Source organism: Epinephelus fuscoguttatus, linkage group LG3 (genome assembly GCF_011397635.1).
Source record: "Epinephelus fuscoguttatus linkage group LG3, E.fuscoguttatus.final_Chr_v1".
NCBI lineage: Eukaryota > Metazoa > Chordata > Actinopteri > Perciformes > Serranidae > Epinephelus > Epinephelus fuscoguttatus.
In genome coordinates, this window is record NC_064754.1 from 18,967,387 (window position 1) to 18,985,270 (window position 17,884).

Sequence of the window (17,884 nt, forward strand, 5' to 3'; positions counted from 1 at the left end):
TCCCAGCCAGTCTTTTTAGGTACACACACACACACACACACACACACACACACACACACACACACACACACACATTAAGGAGTGATCTTGTTTTATTTACTCTGTTCCATTATGTTTGTGAAATGGGAGGAGTCATGAGATACTAGAATATTTTCCCAATTATTTTTCCCCACTTGGAATTTCACTTGTAATGACAACCTCAGTATTATTGAACACACAATCACAGGAGTCTCCTGGATAAATACACGACACTACAAAGTTATGTGCTTCTGTATATTCCAAATTAAGAAATCTCCATCCCCCCAAAAAATGATCGGAAACCATGAGTGATGTAAGTCACGCTGGACCACATCAGCCCTGGCCCTTGACACACAATTACATAATGGCCATGACAGGAACACAGTGGTGGAGGAGCGGTTAAGCCTGACTGCGACGTCCTTCAGGTGGCCCTCAAACGTTGGTTCTCTTAGGCTGCAGAAAGTCTCTTGGTTTGGCAAAAGAACCACTGTGGCAAGTGGCTGTCAGCCGCTGGATCCGACGCATCTTTGATGGAGTTGCAGGTCGAACAGTAGCTCATTTATTTAGCTGTGGCTACTCACTTATAATAAAGTTGAAAACAATCTCATGGAATTGTCCGAGAGATTTAAATGATGGAAAAGTTGACATATGTTTTGAGAGTTAAAGAGAATACATTGAAAAAGAACTGGAACAAATGGAACATTTACATAAGACGTAACACCAACTAAAAGGACGCCTGACTTGAAGACACTTATATGAATACGGAAACCGTCCCAAATAACCAGTTATTGTATTTGGTTTGTGTATCACATTGTATTAGCTCTGTGTCAGTGTGTTTGTACTGTTTATATATCTGTGAAAACTCAATAAAAACGTGTTTAAAATAAAATGTTTTCTTTCTCCAGTTCTCATGTTTGAATGACTGTCCAGAGACAGTGGTTCATTTTCTATCTGAAACATGTCTTCTACACTTATCACTATTGAATGTAACCAAAGCTGCATTATCATAGCCATAATTCTCTTTTATCATCTTTTATCATATTAAATGTCTCAAAAACTCATTTTAAGGACTGAAAATGAAATACTACTTTTGCAAGACAAGCAGAGAGCACAAGTGTACACAGCTGTTGACCTTTGACCCCATTTAAATCACCAATTATTTCAGGCAGTTGACTTGTTGTTCCCAGTACTTCACCTCTATTTATAATTCTTCAAATCTGAAATGATCGTCAGCATTTCTCTGTATTTTCTGACATTAAAAAAAAAACATCAACCACAGTAACGCATATGAGCGTTACTTGCTGCCCTGATTTAACACATATAATTTGTTTGTAACTTTACTTTATGTTAGATTACAATATGCCCAAAGGTTCTGTCAATTGAGAGACAACTGAATATGTTTAATACATGCACAAACACAGGACAGAAGGCAGGCTTGAATCAGCAGCTACTATGATTTGCAACATATTTAAAGCTTGGCACTCTTCCTCAAACAGCAGCCAGTTTGCAATATGCTAAATGTGAAATACAGTGGTCTCATTTGCATGAGATACAGTGACCTTGTTACAATTTCCATTAGTACAAAGACTCACTCCTCATTTCAAGGAGCCAGGGAGATAACCACATGAATTCAGATCGAGCGTCGTATCTTTACAGACTGTGGGAAGCAGGGTTAAATTATGTTTTCAGTGCTCAGCACAGCTTCCCCAAAAGTGATGAATGACCTGAGACTGAACATGAATGACGCTTTTATATTGTGGGACGTTCATTAACTCCACAGTGAGGCCGTGAGGTCATTAAAAACAAATGCATTCATCTTTTTTGGAGCATTTATCACTGAGGAAATAAACAAAAGATTGATATAAAGCATCTTCACTTAATAAGCAGGGCAGTTTGCTGCAAGAAAAACAAAACAACTATGACAACATAAGTGCTTTATGAAGTTAAATCTAAGTGGAAATAATGATTGAAAGTGAATATCAGTGTGTGTGCTGCAGCTGGAGTTGCTTCTCCATTCCCATATTGCTTCTGCAAACCATGGTTTCAAACTTCAGTTCCATGTACGGGCATCCTGTCAAAGAACAGCAGTCTGACCTCATCTATTTACCATACAGCGGCTTTATAATGTGTCATTTTACCCTGATTTCTTTTAACCCTGTTTCATAACTCAATCTGACAGCAAACGCTTATTAATGCAACTTGTAACTGTAGTGGTTGCAAAGTAACATGCAGCACATCTGTGTTGATTTTGTATAAGGCGGTTTGCTAATGTCTTTCGGTGAAGTTATGACATACACTGACAGCAAGCTGAAAACACGTTTTAAATTACTTTAAAAATATCTACTATTTTTTCCTTAGGGTCAGGGTCAACATGCTATAGCCACACGATGCTAACTCAGCTGTGTCCAAATGGGGTTGGGGGCAGGAGTACCCTTTTCTCCTCTCTCTTTAAATACAGTAGCATACATGAATGAGCAAGGCTGCACTATGAGCAAGGTGACCTGAACCTGAACATCTGTAGTCTGCAACAAGTGCTCAGGGTAACTCCTCCACAGTCCTGCAGTGAAACCAGCAGGATGTGAAGTCTATAATGCTGGATTTTGATTGACGAGGATTTCTTTTTGGACAAACTTTCTTCTACAGTTGCTTCAGGAGTGAATAATGTAAGTAGTGGATAATGTTTGGCAAGTACTTTCTTGCTATCTTGATCCTCCTTTAAGAAGCTTTCTTGTATCAGAAGCCATATCTCTGTTTTATTCAGCATGCTGTTGTGAATTTCATTTAGTGAGATTTTCTCTGCTTGCTTTTGGCTTTGATGGACACTTCTATATAGTAATGAATGAACAGGTTAAACTGAATACTTACGCTTAAACTTATTACACTCTCTTTGGGTGTTTTATTCTTTTCGTATGGTTACCTCCTGCACCAGAATCTATTAAACAGTAAGATACATCTCTCTAATTGCTGCTGCACCAATTTAATTCTAGTTTAGATATAACTTCAGTCAAGAAATATCTGGTTTGGCTGTATATTCAGACTCCTGACATAAATAACTAAAACGTATTTGCTGAGGCTGTTTAAAACAGGTGCATGTTTCTCATTAGTGCCTAAAGTAAGGCGGTCTAATTGTGTAATAAATGGAAACATCTAATCCGCTAGAGCTCAATCCTCACAGGGGTCATCCCCCAGACCAAAAGTTCACCCGTTTGTCAAGGATGCTGACTCCCCGTCTCCATGGCTATGAGTCAACACAGTGAAATTACTGCCATACTAGGAAACAGAAACTCCCGTAGCACCAAAGTAAGGCTTGATGATGGTTTAGTGTTAAAACGAAGTGGAACCAAGTGTGAAGAGAAGCGTGGGCATGGGACAAAGAGTCCAGGGGTCTGTAGCTCTTAGTAATCCCAGAGCTGCATGTGTCATAAGGCCTCTATATAGCAATGATATAGCAATGGAATAAAGATCCATGCAATCTAAAGCAGTTAATCCGAGGCTTCAACAATCTTCAGTTGAGCAGTGTTGCACCACATGAAGCCATTCCACCTGCTGCAGATAGAAATGTGTACATGAGCTGTATGTGTGCAATGATGCATAGAAGTGTCATTATTTTCATTGGTGAATATTGCTCTTTGTTATCAATGATGGTCTGTCACTGCTCATAGAGTTGAGCAATAGTTGCCGTATTATACTGTCCTGTTCAAATGAATAAAACTAGTTTGCAGTGCAAATGCTCAGACATAAGTAGATGAGAGAAGGGCCAGTAAATTACCATTACAAAAATATGGTCAGCTATAGTATTTAATCTGGGAGACACCTTATGGAATTATAACTGGTTCTAGTGTTCAAGTATTATAGTGTACTTATGTATTGCACATTCGTATAGTCTATTGTACAGCTCTATTTGCTTATGATTAATAATATAAAAGGGAATTTGTTGTCATTTTCTCTTTTTTTTCCCCTCTAAAAATGCATGTTATCTTTTAATATTTTCCAACAGTGGACTCAGTGTTCCTCTAAGTGTGCAAACTGAAAAAAAAGAAGAGCAGGACTCATTTAAATTGGTCCAAATTTGTAATGTAAAGATGGATTCAACTGTGAAATAGTGTCAGTTTGTCTCTACACTTAAAGCTTTGTTCTAGAGAGCTGCTGTAAAGATTGCTGTGACAATATGTTGGATATTCATTGATCTACAATGGATGCATCCTCATGTTGACCTTTACCTGACCTCTGGTGCTGCCATTAACCCCCATGTCCTCTTGAACATTACTGAAATCCAAAGTGGCAGACTGATGTGAAAGCATTTCAGGCATATGTTGGAGCTTTTCTGAATAGCAACTCTCTGGCCAAAATGTCAACCTGTAATCTTACAGTAGGCAGATTGAAATTAAATCTCCTGTCAGCATTCATGCTTCCATTAGAGGAACAACACCTCTGAAGTTGCCTTTCCTCTAGCGCCACCCTCAGGATAAAAACTCTACCCTTTTGACCCAGCTATTTTTAAGGATCTAATAATAGCATTATCATTTTGTTTTTTTGTGACTTTGCAGCAAGTACAAGCTGCTTGCATGGTTTTAGACTTTGAGTGCTGTTGATTAAAGTCTGTTGTTTCTAGAATGAATTTAGGCGTATAAATTTTCTCTCTGAGTGACTTTAGTTGAATAATATTTGTAGGAAAGACACAGGTGGCAAGAACGGTCCTGTGACCCTTTGAGAAGTAGTTTTTGACGGTTTATTTCGTCACCCTATCAGGTCTCAGATAAGCTTTTCAGATGTGATGAAGAACTGATACGCATGTGCTTTACAGCCTATGATTTTTTTGTGTTACACATTATAATCTATTTATTGCAGCTGAATCAAAGGAGTATGTTGTAGACACTTTGAAAAGATAAATTATAGAGTGTGAATGTGAAGATTTTATAGCTCGCAATGTCTTTTTTTTTTTTATTCTGGTGATCGGGGGGTGAATTTATATAACTCATGGTCTGAAGTGTTATGGCACCACCCTCTGGTAGATGTCAAGACATGTGTTTGGGAATGGAGAACTTGTGTTTGCAGTGAAATCTAAAGTGCTGTCCCTGCTTTCCAAACAGTAGCAGACAACTGAAATGGCTTTTGTTCTGAATTCTGGCTGGTCTATAGATGAATATTCTGTCTAATATTGACAACATGAACAAACATGATGTCTGTATTAAATTTAACAGTTTCATATTAGGTTATAAAAGCACCATTTTATGTTCATGTCAGTTTACTAACCTGAAAATGGGGAAAGCAGCAAAACTCTTGAATTTAATGTCAGTTTCGGCCAAAATAATTGATTGGATGGAAAAACACTGACCGTTGTTTTGCACTATTTTCTGTTTTTAGTTTAGTTTATTTAAGAAGGGACAGCACATATTTAAAGGCTATTTTTCATCTTTAGTCCCTGTAGATGTTACATAAGGCTACCTAAAATACAACAAAGCACAAAAAAACAGAACAACAAAAAAAGAAAAAGCAAAGAAAGAAAGAAAAAGAAAACAGGGCAGGCAGTTTTAAAGACTTTGAACACATCGACAAGATATGATTTTAACATGACTTTTTAGTTACAAGAATGTAAGGATCATCAAATGTGTGATTTGGCACACATTTGATGATATAAAAGGACACACAATTTTTAAAAGCACTACAGGCTGTCATGGATTTTGACACAATAACTGATTACCAGAATAATTTAAGAGAATAACTTGGTAGCCTGTTTAAAAGATTATCTGTTAACACAATTTAACTTCAGTAACAAAACAAACACTGCTCGTAGTGAGGGAGCAGGAGGCTCAGTATTTCTACTATGTATAACACAAATTGTCTCTGAGATTCAGTTCTTAAATGGAGATGCTGATTGCTGGGCTGATATTTGTTGCAGTGATAGATGAGAGCTGTGGCGGGAGAGAAATCTCTCTGTATAAACAGGAGTACGGAAAACAGCCACCCAATTGTTTTGCTTATCCTCTTGGATGTGAATGCTGTTTCCCCCCTTGATATTACATACCATTCCATTTAGAGCGATGGCAGCCCCGATGAGACTGCCAGAGAAAAGCTGCACTTCCTATTGGGGATAGGAATAATTCAGATGGTAGTTCAAAATATTACGAGGTGTACTAATGCTGACATGTCTTGATCTGAAGAGTAAACACTTCAGTGAAGGAGTTTGTTGTCATGGTTGTTAGGATTTCAGGATTTCTGCAAGACTATCAAAGTTTGACAAATCATTAAACCTAGTGTTAACACTCATGTCAGTCCAGGATTGTTTTCTGGGGTTCATTTTATACAGATACCATGTAATATTTAAAGTGTGATACATGTGTAATTATTTTCAAAGGGCTCCTTGACCTGAAACACTTTGTTTGTGTCTTAATGAAGGTGTTATTGGTGACACCCAGGATATTGTGAAACAGCATTAGAGATGGAACCAGAAGTCGAAGACCTTGACAACAACGACAACTCAGTGCCTTGGTCAGGTTCAGATGGTTCCCAGGAATTTTGTGAGTCTTATAACGAAGATGATGCCAGTGATGAAGAGTACCCTTTAGACCCTCTCCCTGCTCTCAGATCAAACACAGATCTCGAGTCCCCAGAACGCCGTCAGTCACAGGACTGGGGACCTCCAGGTGAGCGACGCTCCCTGCGTGAGCTGAGTGGAAGTGAAGATGATGTTTCATACCAAGAAGCGGATGACATCTACCTCAGTGAATCAAGAGAGTCCATTACAGAGTCTCCTCACATCCAAAGATCACTGTCCCCACACCCTGAGCGCCCCGACTCGGAGCCACACGCTGGCCAGATAACACGTCAGCATTCCCACTCATCCTCCTCCTCTATTGGCCGTGCTGCTGATATGACCCTGGCCTTGACCCTGGCCACAGAGCAGCCCCAGGACCTAGGCAGTGGGAACAGGAGGGTTGAATCTTCAGAGGAAGGAGGGAGTAGTGAAGCACCTCCTGCTTCTGTCTTCTTTGGAATTTCAGATGAGGCTGCTGAGCAGGCAGAGAAGTGGAACTCAGAGTCTGACACAGATCTGTGCAGACCGGACAGGCACAGGGCAAGGTCCACACGTAAGTATCTATCTTCTACCCTCACTTGTTAGATTCCAGTGGACATATGAAGCGGGTGGTGCAATCTCTATAGCATATACTAAATGTTTTTTTTAATCATGCATGACTTATTAGTAGACAAGATACTAATTTGTGTTTGTTTTAAAAGCAGCCTGAGATGTGAACTAACTCTTGATAATAATCTTAAATAAAAATTTCTGCCTGTCATTATTTTTGTTGTTATACGAAGACTTTAATCGATAAATAACGTTTGCAAAGCACCATGGGTTCTGGTTATTTTCATGCTGCAACGTGGGGTCTATTTGAGGTGGACTTAGAGGGAGAATTCCCATGGCTTTAATAGTCAGAGCAGGATAAGAATAAAATATGACCATATGATGAGGCTGGCAGAAACAAATTTGACAGACACCAGCAAGTGTCACCCCGGCCTGTCACCCGATCCCTTTTCCAATCGTAACTTGACGGCAATGGAAAGTGAGCTCCTCACTTTTCTTGCCTCATGGACCCCCCCTAAGTTAGCTGTAAGTAAATATGATGCTTTTATTAGTGTGCTTGCTTCAGCAGGGGTAACTTTAATATTGCTTTTACTTGTGCTAAGGTGTGCTTGCTTCAAATAATAATAATAATAATAATAACGAAAATAACATAATAATAATAATGGTTGGTTTCATCTGAAAACTGAGATCAAACTGAATTGAATAAAATCCCAGAATATCTGTCTGTTATATGACTTTACTCAGCACTGATCAGTTAAATACTGTACCTTTAAATGCCAATTGACTGACAACATATCAAAATAAAATAATGTGTATATATTTCCATCTACACCTCCCTTTTTCCTTTCTTTTTCACCGTCCCTCTCTCTTCTTTTGTCCCAGGGCTCGATCACAGCGAGAGCCAATCGGAAAGACACGTCAAGGAGACCAAATCCAAATGTAAGCGAATTGCTCGGCTTCTAACGGATGCACCCAACCCTCAAAATAAAGGAGCCTTGCTGTTTAATAAACGCCGTCAGAGAGTCAAGAAATACACACTCGTGAGTTACGGGACTGGTGAGAACAAGCTTGACAGCGAAGACCAAATAGAGGAGGAAACTGAAGAAGTTAGATCAGCTGGTTATAACTTTGTGGCAACAAGTGAATCCGAGCTTGAGGAGGAGTATTCTGTTTATCACCAGCAGCATAATTTAAGTCTGAATTGGGGAAGTGTTCGAGAAATGGAGGCACTACCAGAAACGAAAGGAAAGGGCGTTCTGATGTTCGCCCAGCGCCGCAAACGGATGGATGAAATTGTGTCAGAGCGTGAAGAACAGAGGAATAAAGCATTACCTGTGGAGACGATAACAGAACACGAACGTACAGAAGCACAGAATATTTATGACCCTGAGGAAATGTATGTGCATGCTGATCAGGCTGACTACATGGATGCAAATCTTAAGCAACATGTAGTATACCAAGAAGATATTCATCAGATGAACAACCTATCGAATGTGCCAAGACCATTGGTGCCAAACAGAACTGCAAAGCCCTTCCTTGGATTTAATGTCAGCACAACTGCTCCTGTCATGCCTGGTGGCGATGTTCCAGCAATGAAGAAGCATGAATCAAGATTCAGAGTACCTGTGCCTATTAACACTAACCCACATGTTTGGTCCCCCACTGGAGACATTATAGCCTCAAGAGATGAGCGAATATCTGTCCCAGCGATAAAGACCGGCATCCTACCAGAATCTAAAAGGAAAGCTGCTAATAAACAGCCATCAGCGCAAAAATCTGATCCTCACCTTCAAAACAAAGGGGACAGGAGGTCTTACATTGAGCCTGAGGAGGACTTTTTTAGTCTCGGTGCTGAAGCTTGTAACTTCATGCAACCCAGAACAGTAAAACTCAAGCATCCCCCTCCAGTTGCCCCAAAACCTATCATCAACCCATCCTGCCCACCTTGGATGAGAAGGAGCCCCTCTGCCGAACCCTTTATTCCACCAAGAAGTCCGGTTTCACAACCTTCTCACAGTCCTGCGGGGCCTCATAGTCAGCATTACTCACCACAGCAAGACTGGGCTCAGCCTCAACAGATGGCCAACCACTGGGCACCAGATCAGACTCAGGCAACACTTCAAACACCTGCCAGTGCCTGGGCTCCGGCCTCTTCTCAGCTTCATCTTCAGCCAACCACAAATAGCTGGAGTCAACAGCCGTCACGATCCCCTGTGAGTATGCAGGCCCGCAGTCCTACTTACAGCCCACATCAACCAGCTTCACCCGCAAGGAGTAAGTTAGAAAGTGTCCCAAACTCAGTTGCTTCTTGCCCACCACAAGCAGGGAAACCATATGTCCAAATGTCAAAAGCATCGCTGTCTTCTCCAAAGGGTCGAGTGTCAGACAGAGGTATCAATCGGGCCGGTGATGGTTCAACTATGGCGGGAAAAGGTGCAGAGTTGTTTGCCAAAAGACAGTCCCGTATGGAGAAGTTTGTTGTTGATGCTGAAACAGTGCAAGCTCACAGAGCAAGATCCCCCTCCCCCACTGCGTCCCTCCCTAACTCATGGAGGTATTCCTCCATTGTCCGTGCCCCACCTCCTTTATCATACAATCCTCTTCTTGCCCCTTTCTACCCTCCATCAGCAGCCAAGCAACCCCCTTCTACAAGCCCCAAAATCAAGCCTAAGACCAAACCAAAACCTAAAGCAGCCCCAAAGCACCTCAACTCCTTAGATATCATGAAACATCAGCCTTATAAGTTGGACTCCTCGCTATTCACATATGATGCAGCCCCTGAGGCCAAAAGCCCCAGCCCCAGCCCCAAACCAACTTCAACATCCAAGTTTGAGGCTACCAAAAGCCTCAAACAAAGATCTGCCCTTTCTCGTTCTCCTTACAATGCCTCTGAGCTCGTTGTTCAAAGCGAGCCAGAAGTCCCTGCTAAGTCTCCTATATCGGTAAGTTCCAAACATTCTTCTGCCCGCCCGCAAAACACAAGATCAGCTGAGCCTCTTGCAACTGACAAGCACTTGGATGAAAAGCACACTGTCACGCCGCCTGCAGCCCCTCACACAGGCAGCAAGCAAGCACCGGCCACCCGGCCCACAAGCGCATCCTCCCAGCATTCATCTGTTGGTGACAACATAGCTTCAGCTTATTCTCCTGCATCTCTCATTGCTAGAGGCGCACTTCAAATGGCACCTCGCCCAAAGTTCTCTGCTAAGAAGCCAGCAGTGGCGAGCAAACAGTGGAGGCCTGTTGCTGTTCTTCATTAGCTCTAATACTGTATTTGGTCATGCGTTGGTGCAGACACCACTGAGACGGTAGAACACAGTTACATCTGCCCTGCAACTCGGTAGCATCTTAACTTAACAGCTGGAAATGGTTAGACGTTTGTCTAAATGTAGGTCACATCCAAAATAGTTTACAATACGCAGCTATGAGGGTATATTTAGCTGGAAATGTGAAGAAACCATGTTGAATGTACAGCAAAGCAAAGCTAACTTAAAACTGTAAATCAGAGGAATATAAACTAAAATAAATACAGAAATAAATAATTTTGCACAGATGTGGGAGGTGCATGTGTGCTTGAAAAAGGAAATGTGAGACTAGATAACGTTGAGTGATTCTCAGGAAGTGCTAATACATGTGCAATAATGTGTGCAGAGAGCCTCGTTCAACTGAGGTCTCTAGTTTGTTTTTCTTTTGTTGATTTTCTTTTGTAAAAAAAAAAAAAAAGACTACTTGCATGAATTTTTTATGTGTTAGTGGTTATCACTGGCCCCAAAAACTACACACAACAATAACATTTACTAACATATTTATTTATTAAATTAATTAATATTCTGTCATCTGGGATAACAGGAACTCACAATTATATATGCAAAATATTCTTAATTGTTTAGTGTGTCTGGGGAGAAACTGTCAATGCACTTCTATTTTTTTGGATGCACACAATTTGCAATTCCTTCAGTCTCATTCCAAACTGACATCACAACCGCTAAAAGCACTAACGTTAGTTGTGATTCTTAACCCTGATGACTTTAAATGTTTTTTTATGTGGATATATATTCTGCAGTTATGGCCAGTTATTTAACTGTCAGTAAAGTCATCAGGCATTCTGTATCCTCATCCTTGATGTAAAACACGAGCTACCACAGAGATTTGACGATTGATCCACATTGCCAGCAGCAACTCAAAATGAAAAAAGGAAACAGTTGTCGTGTTTGTGTTTATGTCTCTGTCTTTCAAACATATCACTGTTGATTGCACTTCTTGTTCTCAGCACAACCATGCTATTAAATTTCTCTTTCTCTCTACGTGTGTACTTCCTGTGTGTGCCACGAGCCTCTCTTTTTCTGCACCACTTCTTTTTCTGAGTCACCCATATTTCCTCCTTCATCTTTCTCACTGCCTCACACGGAATTTATTCATATTTACTGCACCTTCAGCAATGCCAGTTTTCCATGATTCACTGCTTTACTGGCTGTTTTTAATGAGTTATTGCTCATATTAATATAAAATGGATAATTGCTGAAGGTTAACACCATAACTGACCAGTATGACTTCATGTTTCTGGACTGATGTATTTGTTTATTTTCACAGCATTTCCATAAGACCACCTTTGAAGCTGTAGTTAGTAACTTTTATTAAAAAAAGAAGAACCATTTGTCATATTTGCTGAAACTGTCACTATATCCACGTCATATTATATGGTAAGACAGGTTATCGTGAAAAAAATCATGTTCCTCTGCCTCCTCGTATTGCTTATAATGGCTTTCCAGTTGAAGAACTCATCAGAGCTGAGGAGTTTCAAACACAGCTGTCAATCATGTCAATCACTGCCTGTGAACTGTGTTCAAACTGTCAAATTAGGCAGCTCTGATTAAAAAATAAGTCAAGATTCTGTCACTCCATGGCCTATTTCTCGCCTCAGATGTTTTCAGAATCATATTTTGGCGAGCTGTTTAGCTTGTAAGATGAGAAGGTTTGCTCGGGCTGGTGGGTGGTGCTTCGTTTTTGTTTGAAGGTTTTCAACATGGCGGCCATGTCACAAACATTCTAATTTTACAGCTAAACAGTACACTAAAATATGTTTCTGACATTACACCCATAAATGATAAATACTGGGTGCTGGACAGAAGAACAAATCCAACAGGATCCAATAGGTCAACAGACCAGAAACTGCTTTTTTTGTAAATTGATAAGATAAAAGATAAAACTTTATTGATCCCACACCGGGGAAATTCACATGTTACAGCAGTTCAAATAGCACAGATAAAAAAAGCCAGTTGAATGGCAACAGAATACTTACAGAATAAAGATAATATACAAAAAGATTTCAATCTTTCTAATCATAATTAGAAAAATATAGAATAAAAAGTACTAAATTTGGACACAACTATACACTCAGTACTATTTACATTATACACCTTTCACTTATGCACATATTGAACAAGAATATGTATATATGAATATATTTATGGATATATATTGACAGCTCTACAGGATGTGCAGACCTGTTGTTGTATTTTCGATTCTAGCAAATGCTATTAGAAGCACAGCTAGTGGGAGGAGGAAGCTGATAGTCTATGTGTCTCATGTACTTCTGTGTGGATGTGGTACCAGTTTCAGCAAATGTAACAATAACATATTTTTATAAAAGTTACCAGCTGTATCTTTAACTCTTAATAGAAAAAGGTTTGGATCCATGACCTTGGCCCTCAAAAGATAATCTGCACACTTTTGATGAGTGGTGCTGATAGTCTATTGAAGGGAAATCCACCCTAAAGCAGAATTTACATTTTGCTATACCAATGATATCTTGAATGCAAATATGTACTGTCACAGTAAAAGTATGTTATCTGTATTTATAGAATATATTTTTTGTTATATTTAAAGACAGGCTAGATTCTGTTTAGGTTTTGAGTGTATTTTATAGTTCTTAATACTCATCAATGTAGTCATTCACTCACAAATATTCTCCCCACACCCTAAGATCACTCAGCTACACCCAAAACTAGCACAACAACCACTGAGTAACAAATATTCTAGTATGGTATATTGGCATATCACTAAGTTTTTCTGCTTACTAGAAAGACACAAACACTAGTAAACTGAGCATAGAAATATACATTAAGAAATGGATTCTTTGTGGTGAAGGTTAAGTCAAACACAATCATGTTAGCTGTGAAAACTAGCTATCAATACTGGCTAATGGTGTGCCACTCATGTTTAGATATATGGTCAAATGGTTTATGCTGAGACAGTCACATTACATGGGTGTTTATTTCTTTAGCCGTTTTAAACCAAGAGAAACAACCAACACGATCAGGAGCTATTTCCTGTTTTTTTTAGTTTTTTTGAAGTTTATGGTTTATATGTTTAAATCATACTGCAGCTGGTAAAGGTTGCTATAGATGAGCTAATAATACGGTTGTTCCAACTGACATGTCTGAACTGCAGAACAGACAATATCCCTGTCAAGTACCCCTGAATACTGATTACAGTAGTGACCATGATTTGAGGAAAAAAAGGCTGCAGTCTAGGCTAGATGTACAATGAAACCAACATGTGAATTGTCCTGTAGGGTGGATTTCCCCATTATGCACATGACACAAAGACAAGTGGGCACAGATATAGCTCCAAACAAGGTTCTATAATCTTTTAGATGTCTTTGTCGTAGTAATATTGTCACTGTGCTTGATTTAAGTTTCTTGAACCAACAGCAGGTAAGTTCTTAAGTCTTCATTTGTTTTTAATCTTTGTTAATGTCAAATGCTGCTACACAGATCATACGCACGCATATATATCATTTAAACCTGTTTAGGGGATTTTAATAGAAAGCTCAGTCCTATAGTTGGTCTATAAATCTTGACATTTTTAAGTTGTTTTAGACAAATAAAAGGTCCTGTGAATGGGCCCTCCCCAAATCTGCAGCAATTGTTTTAAGTTAATAAGTACTGGTGAATATTTTGGTTCATAAAATATGATAATCATTGCATATATTTAGGATTCAAATGATCATTGCGGGGCGGCACGGTGGTGTGGTGGTTAGCACTCTCGCCTCACAGCAAGAGGGTTGCCGGTTTGATCCTGGGCGTGGGAGCCCTTCTGTGCGGAATTTGCATGTTCTCCCCGTGTCAGCGTGGGTTCTCTCCGGGCACTCCGGCTTCCTCCCACAGTCCAAAGACATGCAGATTGGGGACTAGGTTAATTGATAACTCTAAATTGTCCATAGGTGTGAATGTGAGCGTGAATGGTTGTTTGTCTCTATGTGTCAGCCCTGCGATAGTCTGGCGACCTGTCCAGGGTGTACCCTGCCTCTCGCCCGATGTCAGCTGGGATAGGCTCCAGCCCTCCCGCGACCCTCAAGAGGATGAAGCGGTTAGAAGATGAATGAATGAATGATCATTGCTGGCCTCCATGACACCATCCTAGCAGATGGGTCACAGAAAGCGTTCCCCTTTTTTCTCCCCTGTGGGTGGCCCTGCCAAAATCAACAGTCCCATTTAACAGAAAATGCATGTGAACAAATGTGACAAAAAAATGATTGTTTCGGTCAAAGGACAACTTATAAAGCACAACTTGCAGACTAATTCCAGAGAAATAAACAGGCTGATCAGACTCACAACAATGGCCACTGGGAGGAGGGTAGTATAAGGCTGAAATGTTCACTTCTTGCTGGATGTTTTCGCATTGTGTCCCTTTTTGCCCACAAAATAAATGGATTCTTTTGCATCTTAACAGCCTCTTATGTCAGTATGCAGGGAATTTTTCCATAAAATTGAAAGTTGTTTTCTCAAAACTATAATTCAATTGTTTGCACCCACTTGTTGACAAGCACTGTCATTTAATTTCAAACAAAACCTTAATAATAAACCTTACATAAATATTACATATACATGATTATTTGTCCAGGTTTCCATGAAGCCAGAGGGTGGCAGCAAAGTCTGCAACACTGCTGTAGTACCAGTCAACTAATTCGAGCTCTTCTTTCAGGGATATGGTAGAAGCCGCTCCCTGAGTCTGCCCAAGCGACTGAATTCGATGCCTTCTCCCAGACTCCTGTCACCTGTGAGCACACCAGGAATCCAGGCGTCATTTTTACCCACACAGAGGCAAGCGTCCTTTCAAGAAAAAGTCTACAAGCCACTGTCACCATGGGAGGCGGCATCCAGAAGCCCCATTGGCTCAGTGGATGATGCCTTTGTGTTTCAGGGCCTCTCGTCATCTGTTGCCACTAATGTCAAAGCCGCAGGGCACCGTCGGTCTCTGCCAGAGCCTCCAGAAGAATGGAAGCGTAGGGTGTCCCTTGATCCTGCACCTGTCAGTGCGGGTCATTACCGAGCCGCCCCAGCTTATCAGGCACCGTTCATGAGCAGGACATTTTCACCTGAGAAACCAGCCTTCTATGGGCCTCCCTTCAGACCTGCACAGCCTCTGAGATCTGCCAGCATCGGATACATGGGGCAAAGCTCCAGTCCAACAGTGTACTCTCACATGCATAGTGCAATCCACAGAAGTTAATACCACTAAAATGAGATCAGGCATATGTACATCAGATGAATAGAAACACTCTCACATTCTACATGGTGAAAAGTGTGTTGAACATGAAAGACAAACAAGTTAATTTGGCCCCAAGAGATGGAACATGTTTGCTTTATAATGATTACAAAAAAGGGGTTGTTGATGTGTTGGCTCAAACTTTTCCAATAAGTCTGAGAGGTCTGAGACTCATGAGAGGCATGTTTTAGACAATTTATTGTGTTTGTTTTAAATTGCTGATGGCTGTGATAAAAGTCGCTATCTTAATGGTACGAGTGGTCACTTGGTTTGAAGAGCACAACGACTTACTGTAGCTATTGTGTTGTGTTGAGATATTACCCGGCTAAGCATTGATGGGAGAGACTGCAGTTGTGTCAGAGATCATTTCAGAATTATTATTATCATGTTTTATCAGTTTTTACAGACTGGTTTAGGACAGAAGTGGACCATTGCAGTCAGGAAAAGTGTTTGCAAAGTGTTAGGAGAGCTAAAGTGAACGTGCAGTTGAAGAAATGTTTGGTAGATTGCCTTTTATAAAAATGTGGAGTGGTGTTGCTCACTGAAAATGCTGTTAATTTTGACATTGTTAATTATAAATATTTAGTGAGAAATGAGGCACTTTTTCCTTCTGTTCTGTGTGTCTGGCTTTTCAGTCATGTATCTTAAGTTAAGCTTTCAAACTCACTGTGATTGTGTCATCACTTCTGCACACCTGAATGTTTCATATAGAGATGTCCAATACACTTTCACTCATCTTGTTTTAATCTGTCTTTTCTCTCACTACTATTGCGGTGGCAATGGCAAGTATATTATGAGACTTAACATTTTGTATGTGTACTTTATATGTACTGCAGTGCATTCTAAGAAAATCCTGCAATAAGTGTTGCATCTTAAAGGAATTTTTTTACCTGTGAAATGACCATTTCTATATCAGTTACTCACTCTTGCTTTGAATTAATGAAGAAAATTTGTTTTTCTCGCATGCCTCCACAGTGAACAGAGAATCCAAAAAAGGAACATTCTCCATTAATTAAATAAAAAAATGGTCTGCATTTAACAACTGCAGAACTATATAAAAACATCCATTTTCCGGGTGTGGCTCAAGAGATACAGCGGGTCATCCACTAATTGGAAGATCAGCAGTTCGTTCCGAGGCTCCTCCAGTCCGCATTTCAAACTATCCTTTAGCAAGATACTGAACCCCTATTTACTATTGCATCGGTGTGTGAGTGTGTTAAACCTGAGAAGCAGGTGGCACCTTGCATGGTAGCCTCAGTATGAATGGGTGAATGTGACTTGTAGTGTAAAAAGTGCTTTGAGTGGTTGGAAGACTAGAAAGGCACCATACAAGTGCAGTCTATTCACCATTTACCGTCAACAAACTTACAGAACTCATGCAGCATAATCCAAGTGTCATTTATTCAGCCATATGCTCAGTAATATCCAAACATATGCATGTTTGCTAAAACATTACGATTTCAAATGTCAGTGCAAATAGTCTCATGCGAGGCCGAGAAGTGTGCCTTTTCACAGGCGTGCATTTTTACACCGCATAAGCAGATTTCATACACACAAGCATGCTACTCATAGGTGTTTTATATTGTAACGTTCTAGCAAAAATGCATGTGTTTAGGAAATACTGAGTGAGTACTGACTGGATAAATAAGACTTTAATTATACTGATTCATGTGTAAGGGTTTGTAAATGAATGTCTTGATATAGTTTTGCTGTTGTGTATTGACAATGACCCTTTTTTTGGATTCTTCATTCACCATGGAAGCACATGAGAAAACGTCCTCTTCATGAATTCAAGGTAAAACACAAGCTGAGTAACTGATATACAAAAGGTCATTTTGGGTGGTAAAGTATTCCCTTAACATCGACCTTTTTCGAACTGATGACGTATATGTGAGATTTCTCAATGGACAGAAGCTTTTTTGCCTTTATAACATATATTTTTAAGTCAGGAGGAATAAATGTTGCATGCATACATTCATGGCATAACCCACCTTTGATGGTACACTGTGTGGTGTCAAAGTGTAACAGAAACACAGATTCTGCCACTGAGTGTCAGGGTTTCAGTGTGACTGATGTGGCCATGTCTCTTGTTTTCATGTTTCTGGCCTAATTGTGGGGGGCTTTAACCCTGTGTGTGATGATTTTCTTTAGTAAAATGATGGGTTTTTTGCACCTTTTAAACACAAACTGAAAAATTAAAAGATATAAAAATGCTTTAAAGTGGTGTTTTTT

General features: G+C 40.0%; 1 protein-coding gene across 1 annotated transcript; it reads left to right on the top strand.

The window, feature by feature from the left end:
* Positions 1-6,442: 6,442 nt before the first annotated feature.
* Positions 6,443-17,788, top strand: synpo2b (synaptopodin 2b). The gene is made up of 3 exons (XM_049571523.1): positions 6,443-7,106; positions 7,985-10,044; positions 15,089-17,788. Exons 1-3 carry the CDS (start codon positions 6,458-6,460, stop codon positions 15,614-15,616), a joined length of 3,237 nt encoding a protein of 1,078 aa, XP_049427480.1. The 5' UTR covers positions 6,443-6,457; the 3' UTR covers positions 15,617-17,788.
* The last annotated feature ends 96 nt before the right edge of the window (positions 17,789-17,884 follow it).